This window comes from Chlamydotis macqueenii, chromosome 1 (genome assembly GCF_036417535.1).
Source record: "Chlamydotis macqueenii isolate bChlMac1 chromosome 1, bChlMac1.mat, whole genome shotgun sequence".
In the NCBI taxonomy this organism is placed as follows: Eukaryota; Metazoa; Chordata; class Aves; order Otidiformes; family Otididae; genus Chlamydotis; species Chlamydotis macqueenii.
The window spans coordinates 213,931,716-213,959,435 of NC_141556.1; the positions used below are offsets into that span (position 1 = coordinate 213,931,716).

Sequence of the window (27,720 nt, forward strand, 5' to 3'; positions counted from 1 at the left end):
GGTTGCCCAGAGAGGCGGTGGATGCCCCGTCCCTGGAAACATTCCAGGCCAGGTTGGCCGGGGCTCTGAGCAACCTGATGTGGTTGGAGATGTCCCTGCTCCTGGCAGGGGGGTTGGGCTGGGTGGGCTTTGAAGGTCCCTTCCCACCCAAACCATTCCATGATTCTGTGATCATGCAGTGTATCTACTTCTTGCTTCCCTCTGCCACCCTTATTTGTGACAGATACGGCCTTGAGCCACCGACAAAGTTTGCAATCAGCTTCATTCCCCAGGCAGTCCCATTATCGGGTGCCTCAAAATGTTGGGAGCAATTGTTCTTTGAAAGCCTTGCAAGGCTCTACGGGATATTCACCCCACCGGACCCCAAGATGCCCACCTTGGGAGACCCCCTGAGGCCCGTAAATAGTCAATGGGTGCCTACAGACGATGATTCAGAGCACTTTTATGGGAAAAGATGACGCCTACTCTTTCCCTCTGCACAGCAATGTTTCCTCTGGGAAGGACCCAGGAGCGGGGGATCGGAGCCTCCATCCCGTCCCGCAGCATCCCCACGGAGACTCCTCTAATTTCCGAGCCTGATTTTAGAAATATCTGTTCCGCTCGAAGGGCGCTGAAGTACGCCATGCAAAGCGTTATCCTCCCCTGCATTATTAATAAACGCAGTTAGAGCATAAGCCGGCCTCCACGCCGAAAGCGCGTGCCCTACTTTCAGGGAAAAAAATAAAAAGCACGCCGTAACGAAGGACGTTAAAACAAAACAACCATCTCGGGAAGACGGAATGCCTGGGAGGGAATGTGCAGCAGGCTTAATGAAGACATAAATTTATTTTTTTTTTTAAATCGTGTCTTTGCAGCAGAGCGATTTTAGGCGCTCATTTTTACATACTTGAAAGGAAATTTTTTTAATCACCCTGTCCTAAATAACCAGGCTCCTTGCAAGCAGTGGAGTTTGCAGTGCTGGTGTTCTGCAGTGAGCTCGTACCCTGCCTTTTGTCTCTCCCGCTAACAAACACAGAATCATAGAATCATGGAATGGAAGGGACCTTCAAGGCCACCCCATCCAACCCCCCTGCAAGGAGCAGAACCTCCGTTCCGTTTAACACAGTTGAGAACGCCGCCCGCTCCGTTGCACGTACCCACCTGCCGGAATATTTCACAGACCTTATTTTGCGCTAGTCGTCTCTCAAAAATTCTTAATTTGTCTTCTTTAAGTCTGTTTTCCATAGAGAAGTGACTGCTGACCCAAAAAATGGGGAAAAACCCTGCCGTGCTATTAAATCGCATCGATTTCAAGAGCTGTTTACGGGGAGGATGGAGGTTTCCGCACAAGAGGAGTTGGGTTGAGGAGCCCCAATTTTAATCTTCACCGTTTCCTCACAAATTTAGTGCTTAGCTACGTCGCGTTACGCACCGGAAGATTTTTATTCTCAATGTCAGCTTTCTGGATATGAGGAGATTTCTAATATTAGAAATACTTAAAAGCATTTTTGAAGACTCCTAAACAGAGAAATGGAATTTAAATGCCGAGACGGCTGCACTCGAGCATTAAGCCGCGTAACAAAAGGGTCTGGCGAGGGAGGACAAAAATGATCAGAGGATTTTATTTTTTTTTTTTAGAGCGAGCAAGTCGGTAAAGATTAGGATTGCACTTCAGATGGGAGCGTCGGGGGAGCGAACAAAAGGCTGGCTCACACAAAGAAGATTGACCGGAGCTTTCGTTTCCCCTCTCACATCCCGCAAATCTAAAGCAACACACAATTATTTGCATTGCTTAAAAAAAAATAATTAAAAAATCAGTAACTCGAGCCTTCATTAATCTACGGAACTGCTTGCTGCAAAGTCTTGTAGTGATAAAAAATCGCAAGAATCAAAGCACGGGGGAGGTTAAGCATCTTCATGAAAGAGAGGACACCCACAGCCACAGTAGGGGAAAATCAAAGTCTTCGTGGTTCTGGGCTTAGAAAAGAGCCCAGGTTTTGGGGTGGATTATTCCACACCGAACAATTGCGAGGAAACTTCTGAAGGCCGATCTGGCCGTTTGCAGGGACGAGAGACCAGGGCGGATGGACAACCTGGCCCTCGCTGAGCGTGGGGGCTCCTTTCTGCTTGGTGGAGGACACAGGCTGTAGACATCGCTGCAGGAACGATGGGGCTCAAGAAGGGGTACCCAAGGGCTCACTGTGCGAATCTCAATTTCCAGGGGTGTTTCCTTGTTCTCTCCTGGTCTTCTTGACTGTTTCTTCACTGCCTCGGTTGGGGCATCCACTTCTTTCTTCGCTTTTTTGTGGGTGCAAGCAAATTCTTTGCTTAAGAGAACAAGACTTGTCCTCCAGCCCATGCCAGGACCTACGCTTTTACACACCAGGTGGGTCCCATTTCTCCATCTATTCCTACTATCCTCACCTATTCCAAGAAAGCAATCCCATAAAACATCATCCTAGAGGTCTCCTTCTCTGAGGGGCTCTTCACTATATCAGAGTTACCTGAGAAGGTACCTACAAATCCCCCTTGGGTTCCTGTTCCTCATGAGCATGAAGGACATCCCACACAGGATTCATCTCAAGCTCTCCCGGTAGGACAGCCAGGCACCCATGGAGAGTATGTCCCCAGAGATGGGCTAAATGTCTCTCTGAGATGTTCCCTCTTTCTCTCCGTTGAATATTTGGGGGACCTGTGCTGGAAGGGTTAGAGACCGAAGGTCTATTCAGCTAAAGGGAGCCAAATCTTCCCTAAACGTGGCAATTGCTGCAGCTGTTCAAAAGACCTGAAATTTCCTAGTCTTTTTTTTTTTCTATCTTTTTTTTAATTTGGAAAATTAAACGGAGCTGAAATAAAATCTTTCCAGGGGAATGTGTGGATTTCATCAAGATTTTGCTAAGAAAACTATTTTGTTTGGATAGCAACGCAGCGTTTCTGAGGGCTGTGTCCATTTGTTTTCTAATAGGACCTCCAGCCTCCCAAGGATGGTATCTGAGATCTGCAAGAAGCAAGATAGACGCACCCACCAAAAAAAAAATCCCTCGTCCTGCAGCGATTTGGTGCTCCATCTCACTTGGGTGTCCTCTTGGCCACCTCCAAGGCATGGGCAGTGGGGACAAGAGATATTTTATAACATCCAGGAACGCTGCCGTATTTACAGCTCTGGCTGAGCAGGGAGGACATTGCCAGCCTCTGGCAGGACGAGCCACTAATAAATCTGTGGGGTTTTTTTAATGCGGTGGAGCTCTTTTCATTTTACTCTTTCAGCGTTATACGCCTCAGGGGAATTTGAGGGTGGCCAGCACACATCTAGGGGAACAAAACTCGTTTCATACTACACATTAAGATTTTTAGGGGGAAGAAATGCAGCTGAAGACCCTACCAGAAGCTCATAAAACCAAACGCGACACCACAGATCCCTCGCAGAGTCATCCGCAGTAAATGGCTTTATTTAATAACCTTGCAAAATAACAGCGAATTTAAACCGTGATGCGGAGAAGACAGCATCAAAAGTTTTTGGCAACGAAACCCTCATTCCTGCTTCATCAGCCTTGGAAAGCTCCCGAGCTTGGGGATCCACTGATTTTACGACAACTGGGAGACCGAAAACTTGGCAATGGAGAGGAGAAAGGGTTTAGCAAGACTGCCACAAAGCCCGGCTTTGTGTTCGTTACGCAAGCATCTATTTCACTCCAAGGACTACCGAACGTTTAGCTGAAAAGAGAGCTTTATTCCAGAGTTTTAAAATCCCGCAGCTCTTTGGAGCCGAAGCATTCAGAATAAACATTGCGGCCAACCGGGAAGCCATGAAGGCAAAACGAAGGGCGAGAGATTATTTTTCATCTCCAACGTGTTCTTGGAAATGGGTGAGCAAGAGATTTTTTTTCAGGTCTTTTTCATAAAAAAAAAAAAGATGAAAAAAGGCTCAGTCCTGATTTCAGAAATGCTTTTCCAATCACCGCTCAGACACTGCCAATTCTGGCATTTGACCTGTGCGACTGTATCCCTTAAAGAAAACGCTCTGACCACGCTCCAGCCTAAAAACCTCACAGCTAATGAATAATGTTCTCATCACAGAAGGGTTTGGGTTGGAAGTGGCCGTCAAAGCCCACCCAGTCCAATCCCCTGTCATGGGCTGGGACATCTTCCAGTAGATCAGGTTGCTCCACGCCCTGTCCAACCTGAACTTGAACACTTCCAACGATGGGGCATCCACAGCTTCTCCGGGCCACAAGAACTCAAGATTACCGTTAAACAGGATATTTCCTTGTCTTACATTAACTTTCACTTAATTCACTGGGGATAAGAGTTACATTTTGAAACTGCTACTTAGCTCTTGCGTTTCTACCACCCTTTGTCATGCCAAGAGGCTCCCGGCCTCCAGGTTATTTGGCTGAAAGCGGAGAACTTAACCATGCTTTAAAATCTCAAGGTTGCTTGTTCCTTCCAAAGGGCTGGTTTCAGTAAAGTACTTAAATGTAGGTTGGACTTCAGTGAAATTACTTCCTGAGCTGGGGCCTCAGAGAAGTCTTCAACCCCAAGAAGAAAAAGATTTCTATAAAGGTTTCCAAGCTTGGGCTCGGAAGCATAAAAAAAGCAAGTGATGGATTTAGCAGAGCAACTCAAATATTCCTCATTAAGCACAGAACCTCATTAGTCCATGCTGCGGTGAAGACAACGCCTTGCGGACAGGTGGGAATTACTCCATGACTCCCTGCTTCCGAGTAACTTCTCTGACTTAAAAACAGTGGAAGATCCACTTCTTCTGGAATAAGAAATGAAGAAATGTCCTTGCTGGAAGTTATTTGAAGGCAGCTCCCCTGATTAATTTACATTCCGTCCTAATCTACATGAATTAGGATTTTATGGAGAAAAGTGCAGGTGGTGCTGTCTAAGATAACCAGCACATCAAGAATAAGGTGAAGAGTTCCTGAGTTTAGCCAGGAAGAGCTTGCTGCATCTTTGGAAGAGCTATTTGAGGGCGGAGTGAAGGGCAGGAGCTGGATAGAAGACAGTAGGACAAACCCAGAGTCCATCAGCGCCAGAGGAAAGGAGGGGACAGGAAAGACATGGCATGGGAGCTCCAGACACCAGAGAGGACACGGTTGTTGCCATTTCTGCGTCTACGACATGGAAGGAGGAGAGAAGGACAAGCGGGGGGAATGGGAAGACAATCTTGGGGAGACAGCACACGGTGTTCAGAAAATATGAAAAGCCATCACCTCGCAGGTGACACAGCGATGAGGATTGTAAAATTCCTGGGATTAAAATTAAGATGCAATTCATGGCTGAAAGCTTTGCAACACAAATATTCCCAACGGAGGGCGTGACGTTAATGGCAGAGCTAGGAAGGGAAGAGCTTCACACAGGCTCCTTCCCTGGAAAGTAATTGCTGGACAAGCACACGGAAGCTGCGGGGTTCCTCCTGCACGCTTCACCATGCCTGATCTCGTCTCCATCGGCAGAGTTTTACCTGGGGCGTAGCCGGGGCTGCTGGTTGGATACATGTTTGGGTTGTAGGCTGGAGCAGCGGTGGGATAGCCCGTCGGATAACCTGCAATGAGGAAAAAAAAAGAGAAATTAGGCTTTTGTCAACAGGGAGAGAGAAGAAGACAGCATCCCTGAAAGCAATGAACAACCCGTGCGAGCAAAGAGGCCATCGGCACGGCTGAGAGGTAAAGCACCGATGTATTCTCAGTTGGCCAAGGACTATGAACGTGCTCTACAGGCTTACACGTGACATCATCAATATTTCATCTTTATTCTTCTAGAAAAGGAGGGCGATAACCAGAATGCAGGAATGTTCAACATGCTCTGAAGAAAACTACCGAGCAAATACACGCACTGAATGCCGAATTCAGCTACAAGAAGCCACCAGCACAGCTGTATCTGAAAGGTTAGGCTGCTTTCAGCCCTCGTAGCCTGATCACCGTAGCACTTCGCATTCTAAGAGCAGAGCTCAGCACCCAGCCCGAGTCCTCAGTGCTCAGCGCTTCCATTAACCAGAGCTTCTTGCTAAAGGGGAGGCAGAGCCCTTGCACAAAAACATGCCAGCCCTTGCGTTCACTCATGGCTGCACAACTGCCGTCCCCGGGAGGGACTCGATCACCTGCCAGGCCACCTGGAAGGAACGCGCACGGCAGCTCCCTACCCTTTCAAGCCGCATGAGGTTTGAATGGGCACTTTAGAAAAGGTTGCGGAGCATCTTCAGTTTTCATCATCTTCACTCAGATCAGTCAGAGAGAGTTCAGGGGAAATCATCTAAGCAGTCAGCTCCATGGAGGCTTGGAAATCACCGCACATGGCGGACCCAAGTCCCTACAGGCAGCCACACACGGTGCGGATGTCTTGCACCAAACTCTTACTTCATTAGAAGTTCTTGTCCTCCATGAAGAAGGACATGGACCAGTTGGAGAAGGTCCAGAGGAGGCCACGCAGATGCTGAGAGGGCTGGAGCAGCTCTGCTGTGAGGCCAGGCTGAGAGAGCTGGGGCTGTTCAGCCTGGAGAAGAGGAGGCTCCGGGGAGAGCTGAGAGCGGCTCCCAGTGCCCAAAGGGGGCTGCAGGAAAGGTGGGGAGAGACTCTTCAGCAGGGCCTGCTGGGACAGGACGAGGGGTCATGGTCTCAAAATAGAGGGAGGCACATTCAGATTGGATATTAGGAAAAAATTTTTTACGCCGAGGGTGGTGAAACCCTCTCCCAGGTTTCCCAGAGATGGGAATGCGGTGGATGCCCCATCCCTAGAGACATTCCAGGCCAGGTTGGCCGGGGCTCTGAGCAACCTGATGTGGTTGGAGATGTCCCTGCTCCTGGCAGGGGGGTTGGGCTGGGTGGGCTTTGAAGGTCCCTTCCCACCCAAACCCTTCTGTGGTTCTATGAAGACCACACACAACAACCTGCACACCTTGGTCTGCTTCATTTCGCTCTCGTTTATTGCCCTACCTCCATTTCTTGGAAGCTTTCCCGACTGAGAATGGTAACACTCGAATAACTCCATCCCTTCTTAGGTGCTCCTGCGTAAATCCCTCTGACAGACCCAACGGGACACGTTAATCTTCCCTGGCTGCTGGAGGGTTTAGCTCTGCCGTGCTTCACTGCCACGGCCGCTGCCTGGGTTTATCTGTGCATCTCGTTGGCCGTTGTCCCAGAGCAGAGCCAACCCAACGGCAGACAAAATGACCCTTAAAGAGTCTTTCCACGCCAAGCTGCGCCGACACTGTCTGCTGGTTGCCAGCAACGGCTGCAAAGAGGTAATTAGCAGCTGATTCACACCCCATCGTTTTGGGGTTTTTTTTGCTTTATTAAATAAAAATGAGCGTCGTCTTTCCTTCACCTTTCTGAGCAGCAAGACGAACACATTCCAAGCTCTCCCTCCGTGCTCCAACGCTCCCTGCTCTTCGATTACGCGCGGATTTCCAAAACCTGGCACCCGGCACCGAGCCGCCTACTGCGGCAAAATTTTGGGGTTTATTTGAATAAACGTAATTCAACAACCACGACCACTATAGTGGAATAAATGCCGGCACGTTCTACCCTCTCATTTTCATCAGTGATATATTTGCCTTGTAAATCAGGTTAATTAAAAATTGCTGTAGTTAACGTTGGATAAGCAGCAGTTTAACAGATTTTTTTTTTTTAGACTACAGAAAACTATGTTGTCATGGTCCTCAGGAATATAGAAAGCCTTTTTAGCAATCAAGAAGCTCCTCGGAAAGTTATTTGCAGATCCAGTGATTGCAAGCAGAACGTGAATGATGAAGATATTAAATCAGAAACATCCCTGCCTACTCTCCGCTTTGTTAGAACATAACCATTTCTTTCCCAGTACATTCATCGCTCCAGGGTCCTCCAGTTGCCTGCTCGAGCTCAACGATCCCGCTTTGCCTCCTGACCAATCTGGCTAGGGACGTTAAACCAACTCCAGCTCACTTTTGAGCACACCAAGCATATTTTCCCTATAATTCTCTGAACTGTGTTTCTTCACGCAGTTTTACCTCCTCAGCATGCAGTTTAGTAGCCGGTGGCTGTGTGCGCGGCGTGGTGTTGGGAAGTCCCTTGCTCATCAAGTAGGGATGAGATGTACATTATTGATTGATAGCCTCTTGGGGCACCACCAGGTTCTTCTGGTCTTTGCTGCTGCTTAATCCCTCCAAATAAATCCGGAATCCCAAGAACTGCTGCAGTAGTCCTTAATAACAGTCCTTAATAATAGTCCTTGAGTCAATAACCACCACAAACATAGTCCTGTGTGGCTACGTGTGGCAAACATTTCATCTGTGCCCTCTGAGACACCACCAGCACCCACACACTACCAAATTCAACAAAAAGTTCTTCTCTTTTCCCCAAATCAAAATTTCCAACATTAGGTTTATACACAAAAAAAAAAAAAGGCTGAAACAAACCAGATGAGTGTCAGACCACAGGAAAACTGTGGCTTTGGGTAAGCTTTTCCATCCAGCCAACTACTGAAGGACTTCCCAGTCATTTCTGCCCCTCTGCTCCGCTCTGATGAGACCCCCCTGCAGCGCTGCGTCCAGCTCTGGAGCCCCCAGCATCAGAAGGACGTGGAGCTGCTGGAGAGGGTCCAGAGGAGGCCACGCAGATGCTGAGAGGGCTGGAGCAGCTCTGCTGTGAGGCCAGGCTGAGAGAGCTGGGGCTGTTCAGCCTGGAGAAGAGGAGGCTCCGGGGAGAGCTGAGAGCGGCTCCCAGTGCTCAAAGGGGGCTGCAGGGAAGGTGGGGAGAAATTCCAGGTGGTGGATGCCCCATCCCTGGAAACATTCCAGGCCAGGTTGGCCGGGGCTCTGAGCAACCTGATGTGGTTGGAGATGTCCCTGCTCCTGGCAGGGGGGTTGGACTGGGTGGCCTTTGAAGGTCCCTTCCCACCCAAACCCTTCTGTGGTTCTGTGATTCTATGATTTCAGGCAGAAGCAGACAACCATATGTTTAGTTCCTCTTTCTCTTTTTTGAGGGGTTTAACTTCAGCTTGGTAGGAATGTGTCTTGCTTACTATGGTATCGTTTGTTGCTCTGAAAGAAAGCCACAGCCATTTTCAGAATAGCTTCATTTCAGAGAAAAACTGGTTCTAGCAAGGAAGCTTTAATAGCTTCGGACGCGAAAAGATGCAGCGAGCTCTGCTCTGCTCTGTCCTCCACTCTGATCTCATGAACTTTGATAAGTGCTGACCTCCAGCAAGAAAACCTGTCCTTCCTACTTTAAAGGGAACCGGAGACGGGAAAGGTGCAGGAAAATTAATGTGGTTCTGCTCCTTTTTTTGGACACACTGAAAGATAAGAAAGTAGCAGAATCTGGGGCAATCTGAGCCAGGGGAAACGCGCTTGAAAATTCCCAGCGCTCAGAACCCGCTGGGTTTAAAAATATAGCAGATATTTTTAGACCTCATTAAGCTGTTAGGATTTATGTTTGTTGGCTCTTCTTCATCCCTCCAAACGACCACAGATAAGCTTCCTCAGGAAAGAAAAAGCTGTAGTCCCCATGATGGTCCTCATGATGGTCCCCATGATGGTCCCCAAGTCTCACGTCCCCCAGGATGTGAGACAAAGCCCCGATCCAACGACTTGGGATGAGCTAAGGAGAGGTGGCAGCACCAAAGCATCTGGCATCCTGCTCTGATTTTCCTCCTGGGTACCCAAAGACACCTCCTGTAAATCCCTGTTCTTCCTGCTGACCCTGCTCCCCTCCTGCCACGTCTGTCTTGCCTCTTCACCTTCAACCAAAAAGAACAGCAAGGGGGCCAAAGCCACTTGTTTTAGGTTGAGTGCTGCTGATCTTCATGGGCTTCCTGCTGGAGACATGAAAATGTCAGGGACAGAAAGAAAATATCATTTATTTTCTGCTTTTACAGATCTGCAAGGGTGGGACCCTGTCTCTGCCGGGGCTCCAGGCCTTATTACAGCAACAATGCCGAAGGAAAGAAAACGAGCTGAAAACATATCGAACAAAATTTATTAGGTTCCTCACAGAAGGAATCAAAAGTTGTTCTCTTGCTTTATTTTAATTTAATATCATCTCCACAATCAATAGGAGTAGGGAAGCCAGCGTTCATTTAATGTTCTCCCCGAGGAAAACACACAGCGCTGCCGCGCCGAGGAGCACGGACTGAACCGCTTTAAAAATTACGACGCAATAACGGGCTGCGCAAAGCGAGGAGCACGCGGGGCTGCGCCGAGGAGGTATTTTAAAGCCGCCTTTAATTTTTCATGTATTTCTAAATGGTTCTGTACCATTACTTCCAGCTCTGCTCCTCCCTGTCCTCTTCGGTGCGATGCTGCCTTTGATTAATGGCGCTGAGGCTACGAGTCCCAGCGACTCTTTTTACCACGCATGCTTTTAGGAGATGCACTACTGACGGTGTTATTGAAATAAATTTTTAAAAAGTGGCATACAGAGCCTTCGAATGCTTTGTTTAGCCCTGGCTCCTTCGTGATTATACTCACAACGCCCATAATGAAGCAGTTGGCTTATATTCCCAGCTACAGAGTAGGAAGAATTTTTTTACCCTGAGGGTGGTGGAGCACTGTCCCAGGTTGCCCAGAGAGGCGGTGGATGCCCCATCCCTGGAAACATTCCAGGCCAGGTTGGCCGGGGCTCTGAGCAACCTGATGTGGTTGGAGATGTCCCTGCTCCTTGCAGGGGGGTTGGGCTGGATGACCTTTGAAGGTCCCTCCAACCCAAACTGTTCTATGATTCTGTGATTCTGTGATATTTTCCTGCCTACATGCGAGACAGATGTGTGTGTAACCATATATGTAAGCTCACTGCAGACCTCTTCTGCACCAGACAAGAAATGGTTGGATGGGGCATTGAAGACATCTTTAACATCTTTCCATCCCAGCAGCCTTCCAGGATAGCTTATTGCTGGTCCCAAGGTATCGAGAGCCTACGCAGCCACCGTGGTTGTTCTGTACATCAGTAGAGCACACGAGGGACAAAGTGGCATTAAAACTTCACAGCAAAGGCACCTGTTGGCAAGTTTTAGAGGGCAACCAGGGGAGGAAGGAGGGGTGCTCCAGCCGTCTCAGCATCTGCGTGGCCTCCTCTGGACCCTCTCCACCAGCTCCACGTCCTTCTGCTGTTGGGGGCTCCAGAGCTGGACGCAGCGCTGCAGGGGGGTCTCACCAGGGTAGAGTAGAGGGGCAGGATCCCCTCCCTCGCCCTGCTGCCCACGCTGTGGGGATGCAGCCCAGGGTGCCGTTGGTTTCTGGGCTGTGAGCGCACGTTGCCGGCTCGTGTTGAGCTTCTCACCCACCAGCACCCCCAAGTCCTTCTCCTCAGGGCTGCTCTCCATCCCTTCATCCCCAGCCTGGATTTGTGCCGGGATTGCCCCAACCCATATGCAGGACCTCGCCCTTGGCCTGGTTGAACCCCATGATAATATGTCGACCTGCAATTTCACGCCATGTATGGGCAAGCTTCCAGCTTCAGGTCACAAGCACAAATTGTCAGGAGCATCTAAATAACATACCAGTCAATCCAGCACTGAAAATCCACAAGTGCTAGGTCTCTGCAGGACTTAGGTACTCTTGAAACTCTTGAGAAGAATTAACTTCTCTTCAGCTAGAGAGCCCAGGTGGTTTGGTCCACGTTTCAGCCTTCCACCAGTGACTGGGTGAAGGAATTGTCACTTACAACACTGATTTCCAAAATGTGCCATTTCATTTTTCAAGAATAGTTTCTGTTGGCCATTATCTGAGGTGGGTTTAAATTGCTACAAGCAGCCGAAATTAATTTACAAGACAAAATTCTCCTTAATTCCTTTTCCTAGCAGTGATACGCACCTACTAACAGCTGTATCCCACGGATTTTTACGGGGACGGATAATAAAGTCCCTTATCGAAGCGCAGGACGAGGCACTATGAAACCACACTTCAGCCCTTGAACCAGGGCCACCAAGGGCTCCAGCTCACCCTTGCTCAGACGCTTGCTGTCCTATCTCGAGAGCTCATCAACCACCAACATTCAACAGACTAAAAAGCCGGGCAGCCGCACAAAACTGCCCGCATTGTGTCATTCATCGCTCCCAGGCGGATAAATTCAAGGGATTGTTACTAATTCTCGCCTAAAACACTGTACGCCCGTTTGTTTCTGCCGAGCGATAGCTTTGAAGTTGCAAGAGGTCCAGGAGCATTTTTTCTTTGCAATCACCTCTTCAGATCAGCCATGTGAAGCCAAAATATTTAAATTTACAAAAAACTTTCATGTTCTACTTTAAGTCCATCCAGCACGTCTCATTTTTTATTGCCCAGACCTCAGAAATTCTTGAAAAACAGTATTCATGAGTATCTTCTCGGGACAGAAATGTGAGAAACTTTACATCTTCAACTTCACGCTGCTGTAAATCCATTCCCTTTAGACTGATTGGGAATTTATTCTTGCAAAAAAAAAAATCACGTTCTGTGACTCAAATGTGCAAATTCAGTACTTGAGGAATTACCCCAGAGCTGAGAAATTAGAGAGCAGACATCAAGTAGGCTTCCTGGCTTAGCTCCGCCAAAGCCTCCACCAGCCAGGCTTGCAGCAACGCTCTTGAACGTTGATTGCCGGTAGCAATGACACCAGAAAGAATGCGCCTAATTACGTGATGATTGGGAGGCACAGAGGAAATATCTGTGAAGGACGTCTGGGAACTAATTCTGCGTTGGAAACCAAGCCTCCAGAAATGAAGAGCTGCAGCACTTCAGAAACGACTTGCAGCAGAAATTCAACCAAACCTTGCTCTCCCATGGCGTGAGCCTTCCTCCATCCAGAAGTTCCACCCACCTTGCTCCTCACACAGTCGCAGAGCTCAGAGCTTGGGCCATGCATCTCCTCCTGCCCCATCCCTTCAGATATTCATGTCCAGCCTGTTCATCCTCTCCCATAAGCCATGACCCAACGCTATCAGGGTGCTCACTTTACGGTTCCAGCCGCCTTGGTGGGCAGGGGGCTGCACCAAGGTCAACAGAGAGCAACGCTTCCAAGGCCAGGCACTTGATTTACCAGCCAGGAGGTCTTTGTCACAAGGGACTTCATCTAGTTGGAGATGTCCCTGCTCCTTGCAGGGGGGTTGGACTTGATGGCCTTCAAAACATCGAGACACATCTCACCCAGTAGATTTCACTTACCCCCGGTTTAATTTGGCCTCGTGCATTTTAAGAGGCAAATCTGTTGTGCTGAAATTCCCTTTATAGCTCAAAATGCCCATTCCCCATTTCACAGAGTTTTCCAAATCAAATTTAAGTCAAGAAGCAGTCTCCAACTCAGGAGGACAAGCTGAAACTCTCCTAAACTGATTTCTATTTTGTTTTACGCTTAACATTTTCAGTTATATGAATCCGTGTGAATCCTGTTTTGCCAGCTCACAAATGCAACGACAGCAGGAAGGATGGCATAACTTCTTCTCTCTTCCCGAATCACGCAGAACCATTTCACAGCTGAGCTGAGCACGGCAATTGCATGCATTTCCATGCCAAGCTCCACCCAAATCTCTCCTGCGTGCTGCTCCTTGAGCATCCAGATCTACAAATCATAGAATCACAGAATCACAGAAGGGTTTGGGTTGGAAGGAACCTTTCAAGCCCACCCAGTCCAACCCCCCTGCCAGGAGCAGGGACATCTCCAACCACATCAGGTTGCTCAGAGCCCCGGCCAACCTGGCCTGGAATGTTTCCAGGGATGGGGCATCCACCGCCTCTCTGGGCAACCTGGGACACTGCTCCACCACCCTCAGCGTAAAAAAAAATTGCTGCAGGAAACCCAGAGGCTGGGCCAGGTTTTATTTTACACAGATCATCCCACGTTATCCCATCACTCACTCGCCGCCTTCCTGTGAAACTGTTCCAGCCTGCTCACGCTAAATGGATGTAAAAACAGAGGAAAAGCTGAAAGCAAGGGCGGAACCGTTCTGAAGAGCAAGTTAACGGATGGGTGAGAATCCAGCGTTTCTGAAGTCCCTGAGGATATGAAATACAGTCATTCCCATGAAAAAGCGCCACCTCCTTCTTACTGTTTCAAGCCTCATCAGCCCAAGAGCAGAGCACCAAACGAACGTGTGTTCACCAGACACAGCAACTGTTTAAAAAAAAAAAAAAAAAGTTCTATCATTTGACAACCTGCTCGCCTTCCTGGAGACCTCTTACAGTTGGTTCTTTTTCACCTGAAAGGTCCTTTCCTTTACAGAAGCAGCAACTTATTTCTTGCTTGTTACCCATGGCCAGGCAAAATCAATCTTCAGGTGGACCACAAAGGCACCCACAGCATTGCTGGCACTGGGTTTTTTCCCGTTTTTAAACACTGATGTCCACACAGACCAGCAGTTGCTGACCGCGTGCTCAAGCTGAGACTCTGTGCCACACACATTCTCACTGGAAAATCATGTCGCACGCTCGCTGCTGTTGGGACTGTAAGTCAGAGCTGCCATCTGATCCTGCGACAATTAAAGGACTGGAATTAAGTGGGGTAATCCGTTGTATCCGCTGTTCAAAGGTTGCCCTTGTGCATTCGTGTTGATGGGACACCTCGTGGTGAGCTGCAGACGGCCATGCCCTGGCAGCCTGCAGAGGAGCGGCGGTGGGGAGGGATCTGCGGGTTTATGCCAAAGGCAGCGGGGCTTTGGCTGGAGCAGGGTAGGTCCTTCCATCAATACAAAGTGCTTTGTGCCATCTCTCTTCTTGAGGCATTCATAGCAATCATAGAGTGGTTTGGGTTGGAAGCAACCTTCAAAGACCACCCAGTCCAATATCCAATCTGAATCTACCTCCCTCTATTTTGAAGCCATTACCCCTTGTCCTATCACAACAGGGCCTGCTGAAGAGTCCCCGTCTTCAACATCTTCAACTAGATCAAGTTGCTCAAAGCCATCCAACCTCACCTCGAACACTTCCAATGATGGAGCACCAACAGCTTCTCTGGGCAACCTCTGCCAGTGCCTCACCACCTTCATAATAAAAAATTTCTTCCTTCTGTCCAATCTAAATCTACCGTCTTTCAGTTTAAAGCCGTTGCCCCTTGTCCTGTCACTACAGGCCTTGGTAAAAAAAAAAAAATCTCTCTATCTTTTTTTTGAAGCCCCCTTTAGGTATTGGAATGTTGCTATCGGGTCTCCCTGGAGCCTCCTCTTCTCCAGGCTGAACAGCCCCAGCTCTCTCAGCCTGGCCTCACAGCAGAGCTGCTCCAGCCCTCTCATCACCTGCGTGGCCTCCTCTGGATCTTCTCTAAGAGGTCCATGTCCTTCTGATGCTGGGAACCCCACAGTACTCTAGGTGGAGTCCCACGAGAGGGGATTAAAGGGGAGAATCACCTCCCTCGACCTGAATATTGTATCCTCAACCAAGATACGATCGACTTTCTGGGCTGCAAGCACACATTGCCAGCTCAGGTCCATTTTTCCATGAAGGAAAGGTGTAATGGAGCCTCAGTGCCTCCTGAGTCCCTCTGGTTTCACTCCAGCTCCACATTTCCATGACCGTGAAGACATTATGCGGGGCTAGGCAGGCTCCCCAGGAGGGGAGGCAGCTCTGAACCTGTGGAGTAGAAGATAAGGAAGGAAAAGTGCAGGTCCTCCAGTGTGGAAACTTCTGTAATTCCTTCTCCCTGCTTCCTCTCACTCCCCAGGATCACAGCTTGACCCAAAGAGTGGTGAATTCCACTTGTGTGAAAGCACGCACTTCTTGAGGAAGGAATTTTTCTTACGGGTCATCCACATCTTACATGGTAAGCACAACGCTTGGAGACTGCACAGACAGGAGCTCTACAGGCATCACAGAAAAAAAAAAACCTGCGCCTCTGCAACCTTCAGTATAAACCCAACTGCCCCCCAAAACCTGACAAAAACTACATGAATCTGGCCAAATAAAAAAAACATTTTATTTTTATGACCATTTCCTTTATATTGTACAGATGTAAGAAAGCACTACTGGAAGTCATGGGAGTGGGAGAGGCACCCTTGGCGTGAGAGGTGATGGAGAGAAAACCTTCAGCTGATGGCACGGGCACACGGTACTGACTATTGGTCTCCATTCCACAGGGTCACAACGTCGACACAGAGCTCTGAGCTCTTCCACAGGACCTCGTGGTTGCACAATGCAATATGTCAACTTGAAGGTGTTGCCTTCATCATGCCAGGGAATGAAGAGACTTTACAAGACCAAGAAGATATTAAGAAAACGACAGAAGCACCATCTGGGGCATACGTTGCCTTCATTTTCTCTTGCTCAGAGAAAACTTGCTTTCAGACCATTTGTTAAGGTTCAATACAGTTACAAGCTGTTGGCCAAACGAGATGATTCCCATTTCCATTCTTATTTCAGTTCCATCCCAGTTTTACTTCCCATCAACGTCCAACAGAAACCTCGTAGGCCCTACTGCAGCTGTCTGGGTTCAGGACACGGTTGTATGAGCAAAACTCATCTTGAAATCTAGGAGCAACTGTCCAAAAATATTAGTGAGATATTTTGATTGTTTAAGGCACATTCTATAAATAAACCACAGTGACAGAACTTGACAGCCTGTCCATCAATATAACTTCTGGGCAAGAGACATCTGTCACATCCTTTCCTATGTCGAGATGAGTCTCTATGGGAAAGAAGTTCTAGGAAACTGTTGGAGTCACACAAAATTAACGTTTCCTGCAATTATTCACATCGGTCTGTACTTAACTAATCCAAAGCATGATATGAACAGCCTCTAATGATAAAATAAAATTGTTTGTTGCATCAAAGAAAGCATAAGCCCGAGATAAAGAAGCCATTATGGTTTTTCTTCAACACCGAACTGTGGCTCCACCTGATCCGATAACGTTCCCCAGGGAAATATTTAGCTGGAAGGATTAAAATAAGTTCCAATAGCAGAAGAGTGCTAAACTTAAAGCAGACCAAGCGTATTCCTCCTCTTCTCCCTAAGACAAGCCCTGAAGAATAACGATTTTCATTCTTCCTCAAAGGAAGCCAAGTCGGGCTGAAAATCAGCTTGCCATCCCTCTGCAGCTAACGCCAAACATCCCCATCAGCGCTGGGTAACCACTAATATCCCTGGCCCGAGCCAAGCAGAAAAGACTAACGAGGCCAGGGATGCTGGGAGAGGACAGATCTTTTATTAGAGAAGCTGACATGACCTTAAGAAAAGGGAAAATTTTTCAGGCACAGAAGTCCATCTGCAGCTCTCTCTTCGAAGAACTCGTCACCATTGAGTTTCTTGTGCAGAAGCCCAGGTAGAGCAGGAAAGGTGAGTTTCAGAAGTAAATGTTGACATCCCCTGCGGTGCTTTAGCCCCAGCGGGCTCTGGACGTAAGCAAGGGGACAGACCATGCTGCCAGAACAGCGGAGGCTGGACCATGCTATCACATAATCAAGTACATCCTTCCACAGGATGGTCTTGGGGAAGAGCAAGAGGCAAAGGTACCAAGGAAAGGCCCATAGCTGGAGAGCAAGCTGAATCGAGAAGGTCATTATTGACCAATAAGCTCAGCTGAGCACAACCACCAGGAGATATTGCTTGGACACCAGCAATTCAATCAAAGGACAACTGTTGTGGAGGTTACAGCTGGGCTTCAGGAAGAGCCTCATCAACTTAAAGAAGGACATTAACCTACCAGAGTCTGACGATGGTAGGTCATCATTTTCCCAGCAGTATCATTGTCCTAGCCCTTCTTGTAAACCTTTCCACTTCTGAATCACTACCAGAGGAGTAACACAAGACGTGGGTGTGACTAGCTTTGGTAGGATCATCCCTAGCCCTTGCAGAGATCCCCCAGCAGTGATGTGATGGACAAAGCTGACTTTCCCTCTGAGAAGCTGTGCACATGTTCAACTCAAAATGTAACGGCTGTTTCCTCCCCAGGAAAATAATCTCAGCAAATTCTTCCACGAAGACTCATAAAAGATGTCTGCCAGACCCCCAGATTAATTCTAGGGACAAGGCATGGACAAGAACGAAAAAGGTAAAGACTGGAGAAGAGAACGCTCTGAGGAGACCTTATAGTTGGACTGGATGGCCTTTAAAGGTCCCTTCCAACCCAAACCATTCTATGATTTAGATTCTATGACTCTGCAAAAACTCCCTCCTAAAGCAGAGCAGGGAGCACTGGGGTGCATCACAGGCTGCGGAAAGGTCAGCCACAAAGAGATGACCCACCTGGTACAGTCAAGGTTGGAGAAACACCATCATCGGCTGGGCCATGCCAAGTTCACTGCCGAACTGCTCTCTTGGGATATGATCAGTAATAGATGCCCTGGTGTAGAAGAAGATGCCACTGATTAAAGTGTCCCAGTTTAGCAGCCAAGGTGAGAAGAATAAAGCTGAATTGCAGCTGTGTAAAAGGCAACTGGCATCTTTTTATAGATGTGAACATTAAGACTCGCAGAAATGAAGACAATTTCTGCACAGGGGGTCAATGCCAGAACTTGGATGAGGACCTGAGATCCCAAACTCCCCGATGGGTGACATACCCACGTCCAGCACTTCTTAACCTCTCAGTCAAGCTACCACAAAAAGCCAATGCATAGCAAAGCACCTCCAAGTCTCCAACCGTGATAAAGCACAACAAATTCTTACTCAACTGAGGTGAGGTGTGGGCTACAGACATGGGGACAATCACAGAATCACAGAGCAGTTTGGGTTGGAAGGGACCTTTAAAGGTCTATCTAGTCCAACCCCAACAAGACAAGCTAGCAGCTGTAGGGATCAAATTGAAGGTCTGTCTAGTCCAGTACCTTGCCTCTGACAGCGGCCAAAACTACGCCTGGGATATCTGGGGAAGAGAGCAGGAGAAATAAATGTTTATGATTTCCCCCCAATACCACCAACAGCCTCCAGCCTTTTACAGCTTGGGGAGCTTCTGTGCTAAATATGATTTTCATCACATTTATTATTTATTACCTATCATTTATTATTTCTTTTCCATGGTCTTGTCAAGTCTTCCCTTGAACTACATCAGCTTTCAGCCTTGGATCTCTCACAGCCCAACTATTCGTTGAAGAAGCTTCATTTTTGGTTTGTTGCAAACATTTCACTTTCCTTCTGTTGATGGCTCCTAGGTTTTGTACTGTAGAAACGGAGAGTGACTTATTTTTATCAACCCTGTCACCCATGGCTCTGTTGACCTCTCTCATATTCCCATTGGTCATGTCTTTCTTGGGCTGCAGCTTTCTAGGCTACTCAGTTGCTCCTCTGATCCTTTCCAGATCTTTGTTTGGCCTCGTTGTCCTTCTCTGAACCTCTTCCATCTCCTAAAGCCTTTCTGAGATGGGAGCCAAAACCACCCAGACTGTTCCAGAGGTGGGTGAACCAGAGAGATCCCCAGAGCCGTACTGGCACGCTCTGGTCTTCAGCTCCTTTCCCAGTTAATTCCTACTGTATGATTTGCCTTTTTGGACAGGTCCTGAGGACTGAGCTGATGTTTTCATGGCACAGTACCCTGCTCCTGAGCAGGAACAGTCCGCTCAGGCCCCAGCATCTTAGATGTGAGACTGAGACTCCCTTTCCTCCCATGCATCACTTCACACTCACCTAACCTGAACCTCATCTTTACTGCTCGGTCACTCGCGTCTCACGAGAGGCTGCTGCAAACCTTCACATTCAGCTCTTAATCTTCATTGGCCTGAATAATTTCAAATCATCAGCATGCTTTGCCTCCTCTGCACTCCTTCTCTTTCCTCGGTCACTTCGGAAAGTTCTGAACAAACCCAGCTCCCACCACCCACCTCTGCCAAACGCCAGGACCCCTTCATCAGAAAAGCCTTTTACTCCACCTCCCTCTTTTTCTCTTTTAATAAATTCTTCACCTTGGAAAGGACCTTCCCTCTCCTCCTGTGATGCTTAGCTTCTCTACAGATCTTTGCTGAGAGACCTTGTTGGACCTGTTGGAAACGCCACCTCCTTTCCGCAGGGGCTTGTGGACATCCTTGGAGAACGGCAGCAGGTTCATGAGGCTTTGGCACACACTGCCTTAAGACTAAGCTACTTCCATCCTTCTTAATCTTTAGATTTTCAAAATCTTTAATTCAAAAGACAATGAAATACAGTTTTCTTTTCTGCAGAGTAATGAGGATGAAGCACAACTTCATCAGGTGCTTAACTCTGCCAATATCTTACATTTAAGGAAAAAAATGGAGTAATTCTTGCTCACAGTGGCTACAAATAGTTAATTTTTCATCCTGGCCAGAAGTTTCTTCCTCTGCCTTTTCTTGAATATTGTAGAAAACATTTTCCAGGGCCGTTACAGCATTCAGAAGGTCAGCACCGGTGCACGGCAGGCGAGGAGATGCCACGGCAGCGCTTCTGAGATGGCAGCTGAGCTGATCCGGAATGACAAACTAAAGGGAGGCTGCAGTCAGAAAAGTGACAGCGTTGCCTTTTTTTTTCTGAAAAACTCTTGTTTTCCCGTGTCTACTCAGAGTCAAACCTGCTTACTTCACCAGCCTTCTGCTCTCGCTGGCTTACAGACGCGACACGGTTCAGGGTGAGAGAGCTGGAGCCTTGCTCGACTCATGTATCTTTAATGGAATAATTATTTGTATTCTCAACACTGAAAATGCATTTCTTTGTCTGAACGGAGATCTGCACTGAAGTGCAGAGTTTAGAAGGAAAAAAACGCTGCAGTAAACTGAGATCTGGGGAGACATACGTGTAGAGAAAGAAGAGGAGGACATCACGTTTTTCCACCTTCAAGTGAAGGTTGCCTGGTGCAACCCGGATGCAGAGAAGGCTCCACCGTGGTGAATTGTAAGAATCAGATCATCCTTGAGACCCTTCTCTAGCCAAGGAGGAGACAGAGCATCCTTCCGGCGCCAGGGACATAGAATCATGGAATCACAAAATGATTTGGGTGGGAATGGACCTTCAAAGGCCACCCAGTCCAACCCCCCTGCCAGGAGCAGGGACATCTCCAACCACATCAGGTTGCTCAGAGCCCCGGCCAACCTGGCCTGGAATGTTTCCAGGGATGGGGCATCCACCGCCTCTCTGGGCAACCTGGGACACTGCTCCACCACCCTCAAAGGAAAGATTATTTTCCTAATATCAAGTTTGGATCTTCCTCCCTCTATCTTGAAACCATGACCCCTCGTCCTGTCACAGCAGGCCCTGCTGAAGAGTCTCTCCCCATCTTTCCCTTCTCCTCCAGCAACCCAGGAGCCCAGCCCACGAACACCCGCGTGGTTTCACACGACGCCACAGAAGTGCAAATGCTTTTCAATCGTGAATTCACCGTCTGCCGGCAATCTTGCGGAGGGCAAGGAGAGCCCCACGCTTTCAGAACTGGGCGCTGCAGGTCCCTTTCTGCTCTGGCAGAGTTTCTATGGCAACTCTAGATGGGTCTTGAAGGAAGGACTCCTGGTAGGCTCTTTCTGGAGGAGTTTGTAATGTAAATGCAGGCAGGCAGGAGAGCAAGCCCGCGCTCTCCATGCCCTCAGGTTATGGGTTATGGCAGAGTATTTACAATAACTGCTCAGAAAACAGCCCTTTGTGATTTCCAAAATGCACTTGTTCATCTGGCTAATTTTCAATTCACCCTTTTCAGCTCTGCTCCAAGCCAGGAGGACAAAAAAAAATAAAAATCCTTTCAAGCCTTGGTCTTTTGCTCCAGATGCAATTTCTGCTCCGTGACAGAAATGGTTCCCAGAAAGGGAATCAGCTTCAGTGCGCATCTCTGATGCTTTTTTGGAGTTTGGAATTGGGAATCTGCTCCTGTTTCCTCTCTCTCCTAATTCCTTTCTTCTGCCTGGTGGATGTTTATGACAATTGGGTCCAAAATAGTCCTCGTTTCAACGACGGCTGCATCCAGAAAGGGCCTCTCGTGCGCTGGATACCCGCAGAGGTGTCAGAAATCAGTCTGTCCCCCCAGCTTTGCCATATGAAGAACTCTGCAATGTCAAGAAAAGGTTTAAAAAGCTGGAAGAAGGAAGGAAAATCCCAGTTTCACAGCCGAGGGTGCCAACGCGCCGAGGAACAAGCTAGCTCGCCGCGAGTCGCCCAGAAACTGCGAGCTGAGGAGAAGATGACCCCGTTCAGGTCGTTTGGCACAAGACTATCCTCACACCTCATTTATCATCACTCAAAGTGTTGCAGAGACGGCGTTTGAATGTTTTCTGGGGCAAGTCGCCGTTTTCCGCATAGGAGGGCTTGCTGCTACGGACCTCGTGAGACTGGCGCTGCGTCTATCGGAGGAGCTCAACGTTGAGTGACGGCTGTCAGAAAAGCTTCCTTCAGGCTGTGATTTTACAGGACGAACGCCGAGGCGGTTGCTTGGAAGAGAAGTGATGGCAGAAAGCTCCTTACCTGGCCGCATGCTACTTCTAGATTTTCTTATTCAAGATGCTTGAATTTGATTTGCCGGTGTTGGACCTACCTTGAAAATGGTTATTCCAGGCGTGTTGCCAAAGCCAAGGTCCCCAGCATGGCCAGCTGGGCATCCCCAGAGAACGATCAAGGATTAATGCCACAAAAACTCCCCAGGAATTCATTGCCTCCTATAGCACAAGCATCTTCTTGCTTCCATTTCAAAATAGGGGGAGGTTGGTTTCAAAATAGAGGGAGGCAGATTCAGATTGGATATCAGGAAAAAATTTTGTACCTTGAGGGTGGTGGAGCAGTGTCCCAGGTTGCCCAGAGAGGCGGTGGATGCCCCATCCCTGGAAACATTCCAGGCCAGGTTGGCCGGGGCTGTGAGCAACCTGATGTGGTTGGAGATGTCCCTGCTCCTGGCAGGGGGGTTGGACTGGATGGGCTTTGAAGGTCCCTTCCAACCCAATCCCTTCTGTGATTCTATGATTCTATGATTCCTGTCTCTGCTTTTTACCCTCCTTTTCCTCCTCTGACATTCGCAGCATCCTGATTTCACCGGAGCAAGCAATTCACACCCTTAAACAAGATCTCTGGGGACACTGAATTTCCTGTTTCAGCCAATTGTAGTAACCGGCAACTCCAGGCCGATCACGACAATGATGTCACAGAAAAAAATTATTGCCCAAAAGGGCCAGTTTTAAAGGACAGAGTCGGCGATTTTCATTCGCAAGGGTTAGCAATGAAATGATGAAATATTTGGCGTTGCAAGAATAGGCCAAGCTTGAGTTAAACTCAAGTTTAGGGATCACAATATTACAGAATCATAGAATCATGGAAGGGTTTGGGTGGGAAAGGACCTTCAAAGCCCACCCAGCCCAACCCCCCTGCCAGGAGCAGGGACATCTCCAACCACATCAGGTTGCTCAGAGCCCCGGCCAACCTGGCCTGGAATGTTTCCAGGGATGGGGCATCCACCGCCTCTCTGGGCAACCTGGGACACTGTTCCACCACCCTCAGTGTAAAAAGTTTTTCTTCTAATATCCAGTCTGAATTCTTATCTTAGAATTAGATATTCTTATCTTAGATATTGGATTTTCAAATGCTAATTAACTTTAAAATGTCCATATGGTATTTTGGACATTTTGGACTTGGACCAGCGGCGTGAATTGCTCTCAAATACATCAGCTTTAGACAAACACAGCGGCAGATGGAGCCCACACAGAATATTAACAAACCCAGGGTTTGGGTGTTAAAAGGCTTAATGGGTCTCTCGCATAGATTTGGGCCAGGAGATTAGATTCAAACGGTGCTCGGGGGAAGCGGAGAATACATAATATTTGAACGGGCAAAACGCCACGGCTGTGGTTAAAAAAAAGGCTCTGGCAAAAATAAACTCTCATTTCGCCAGCGCGGAAGTGCAAAGGTTCTCTTGGAAAAAGAGGAGAAATAGAGTGATCCCACAAAGTTCCCTTATCCTAAGGTCTTCATCATGCATCCTCCAGCCAAGAGCCGAGATGAGGTCCCCTGGCCACCCCACCAGACCCTAGAGAAACCCACCAGCAGATGCAGCTCCTGCCCCACCCAGCGAAAGGCAAGGAGGAAGCGCAACAGCACTGAGATCATGGGGTTACGCAGCATCTACGACTTCTGCTTCATCAAGCGAATTTTTCAACCCCGTTACTTCCTAAAGAAGTGTACAGAAACCATGTTCTTGCCCTATAATCCCTTTCCTAAAAAAAAAACCAAACCTCATTTCAGGAAATGCTGTAATTCAAGCTATGTTTTTGCACCAGCTGTTCTCGTAGAGCTTCTCTTCAAAAAGCTTGAGAAGAAAAAAAAAAAAGATGGAAAAGCAAATAAAAATCCCTCCCCCTCATCTTGTAAATATTTTATTCCTTACAAACAGACTTCTGCCCAGCAGAAACTACAAACACGTTAAAAACCACAGCCGAGGGGTGACAGCCCAGGGATGTTTTAGCACGGTACAATTTTATTTGCTGGCCATAAAACAATGATTTCTATGACAGTCCAAATCAGCAAAGCAATTACAGCTAATTAAGTAGATTACATTTTATGGTTGAGGTGCATTCTCCTGGTTGCTCAAGCAGATGTGATAAATTTGTGGCAGCTCCTCTTTTGCTTGTTTTTGACACGGGGAAGCAGTCAGGCTTGATTAAAAAAATTCCAAGGCTCACGTGGTATTACCTGGGACCTCTGCGACTCTCGGGATGGATGGCAGATCATAGAATCACAGAATCTTATGGTTGGAAGAGACCTCCAAGATCATCAAGTCCAACGGTCAACGTAACACCACCATGTCCACTAAACCATGTCCTGAAGCTCCACATCTACATGTTCTTTGAACATCTCCAGGGTGTAGAGCTGTGGAGGAGGATAGAAGGACGTCCTCCAGCATCATGCTCAAAACCCATGACCTTGGCCAGCAAGGTTGGAAGACGCTATTTGAGAAAATGAAAGCTTATGGAAAAACCCAGCACTCGTTCGCTGGGATCTGGTCACCGGATCAGCACTTCCCTACCTACGTGCCCCACAGCTCGGAAAGGAGCCGGACACTTACTGTGCTTCTCCCTTCCACCGCTGCCAACAAAGCTCTGGAGGAAGCTCAAGTGGACGGTTGACACGGGAGGCTAAAGGTACAAGTAAAGATAAAACACAAAACATTTCGTATGTGATGGGTGATGCTGGACATGCAGAAGAGGAAGGTGCTGACAGCATTTCCCAATTCACGTGGGCGGCCGTAGGACTGTAGGTGGGCTGCAGACCACCAAAAGCGATGACATGAAATCAGTGCTGCCTATCCACGTGGAAGAACAGGATGGATTTTAGTAACACATCTTGAAATACTTATAATGTTAGATACACAACAAACTCTCCTAAAATCCATCAGAGATGTGCGGGCGCTGCAGAGGTGGGAGATGTGTATTTATGATGCCCGCAAGCCCAACAGCTCAAACAAAAAAGACTGGGATTGAGGTCCCCCCTTAGTGAGGGAACAGGGTGCCCAGAGAAACTATGGATGCCCAGTCCCTGGAAGGGTTCAAGGCCAGGTTGGCCGGGGCTTTGAGCGACCTGATCTGGTGCAAGATGTCTCTGCCCATGGCAGGGGGGTTGGACTGGATGACCTTTGAAGGTCCCTTCCAACCCAAACCATTCTGCGATGGCTCAGGAACACAAAGCACCACAGATACCTCCCTGCTGATGGGAGGAAATCAGAAAAGCATCCCGACAGCACCTCCCAACACGCCCATCCCAAAGTCCCAACGCAGCTGGGATTCCTCTTAGCTTCCTACAATCACCACTGCAGAGCAAACAGAGCTCTACCACCGCAGAAATACCAGAATGCGTGAAATATTTAAACCTGCAGACTTAGGGTTTCAGAAAAGGTATAAAACTGTAATGAGGGAGGTCGCTGTGCGTTCCCTCATCAAATCATCCTGCCTAAGGCATCACTTTTCCCCGACGGACTTGATGCTTGCCACAGTCAGCCCCCCGTCAATCCCTCTACCTCACGAGATGGCTCCTGACACGAAGACAACACTCCTCGGGTCACGCGATGCCCCCTAATTTCAGAAGGGCAGACACTCATGCTGTGTTTAGGGACGATTTTGTGACTTTGTTTTACGGTTCTTAAAGGATTTGGGGATTTTATGGTGCGCTCCTAACTATCCTCTCAAGAATTAAATCCAGAAGCTGACTTCTCAGCAAAAACGTAGGGGACTTTACAAATCCGTAATGAGTCATCGTGCCGCAGGTAGCGAGGCTGGCTTAAAAATAACACGTCCACCAGTGTGTCTGGGAAATGGAAAAAGGAGTCACCAGTTCCCTCCAGGAATAGTAAATTATAGCAGTGGACTTGAAGGCAAAATGGAAGGGGAAAAAAAAAGAAAAGCTCAGAATTTAGAGGAGCGAAAGGCATTATGTCGAGTGCAATAAAAATCAGATGGTTCACATCAGCTTCCTCCTGTGCTCTGAGCTGCTGAGTAGATAAATTAGCTTAAAAAAAAAGGAAGACAAGTCAAAACAGCTTCAGTTTCACCAGCAGAACCTGAGGATGTTACATTAGGAGAGAACAGGAAAGAGCCGTCCAGAGGAATCTCTTGGATGGTATCACAAATTGTTACCAAGAAAGTCAACAGTTGGCCATCAACTCATTGCACCAAAACAGACTTCATAAGAGATAATTTGAGGCACCTGAAACTGAAAAAAAATAGCAAAATATCTGCAAAATTATGAATTTTTCCTACACTACTTCATGTGGGAAAGGTCTCTCTCCTACAAAATGTACAAAACACGACTGCTTTCCCACGTGTCCCTGCGTCTTGGTGAGGACCATCCCAAACCATGGATTTGGATGACGGACTGTGATACAGTCACGACGTGACAAAGTAGCCAAAACTCATGGCAGGCTTCTGCTTTGTCTTCTGTGTACGTGTGTTAATGGGAACAGTGAGAAATGAAGGGTCAGCTGAGGTTGTCTCCAAATTAAAAAAAAAAAAATCGCTGAAACGCAACAAGTATGCATTTGTCCTGGCGTGGTTTTTCAATATCAACATTACCAGCAGAGCACACGGTCCTTCACCATTTCTCTTTAGATCTCCTGAAATCCTCCTCTGCCTGGATTTCTGCCTCCCGCTCCACCTCAGCACGCTGGAGACCTCCTGTCACCCACAAAGCCCTGGTCTACTTCCAAGCAGGGCAAGGATAAACAGGATGTATTTTATTGGATAGGGTTATTTTGAAAGCTTTATGCAAAGAATATACTGAAATTGTTCTAAAGGCCCAGCTTCAGCCGGGGTGTCTGCGATGTGAGACTGTGGATATGGAAACATTCCAGGCCAGGTTGGCCGGGGCTCTGAGCACCCTGATCTTTGGAGATGTCCCTGCTCCTTGCAGGGGGGTTGGACTGGGTGGGCTTTGAAGGTCCCTTCCAACCCAAACCATTCTATGATGCTACAACGGTCATCAAAAGGTGATGGATGCTGGAGGAAGAGGTTCCAAATATCTCCTTGTGCAAGTGCAAGGGAGCAGAGAAACAGGTTAATGGTGATCAGTCCCCAAAGAACTGAAGGGTTCAAGAGTCTTTAAAGAGCAAGACTGCCCCAACGGGACTAGTACGAGCTGCGGGAGAGTCCAGTTGTGTGGGATGACCTTTCTCCAGTTTGAATCCATTCCTTACTTGACATCTTTTTGGAGGGATCAGCAGTAGAGACTCAAAGGGGCCAGCAGATTGGAGGACCAGGGCCAAAGGACGTCTCTCTGAGGGATCTATGCTCCACATAGGACATTGTGAGGACCTGTTCATCATTTCATTTTCACTTCAGCTTTAAAAGCTTCAAGATACTCAATATACACTTATTAAAAAATAAATACGCAGCAAGCTAGAAATTCCTTCCATAAGGGATACAATTTTTAACAAAGTTGGAAATTGCGTATTAAAAATACCTTC

At 47.9% G+C, this 27,720-nt stretch overlaps 1 protein-coding gene across 4 annotated transcripts in view; it reads right to left on the reverse strand.

Moving 5' to 3' along the window:
• Positions 1-27,720, reverse strand: part of FAM168A (family with sequence similarity 168 member A) — a 181,336-nt gene that overhangs the window by 18,692 nt on the left and 134,924 nt on the right. For all 4 annotated transcript variants that reach the window (XM_086739770.1, XM_086739771.1, XM_086739769.1 and 1 more), the window contains one exon: positions 5,453-5,533. In XM_086739770.1, coding sequence (XP_086595896.1) covers positions 5,453-5,486 — 34 coding nt within the window. In that variant the 5' untranslated portion in view covers positions 5,487-5,533. The remainder of the gene's footprint in view (positions 1-5,452; positions 5,534-27,720) is intronic.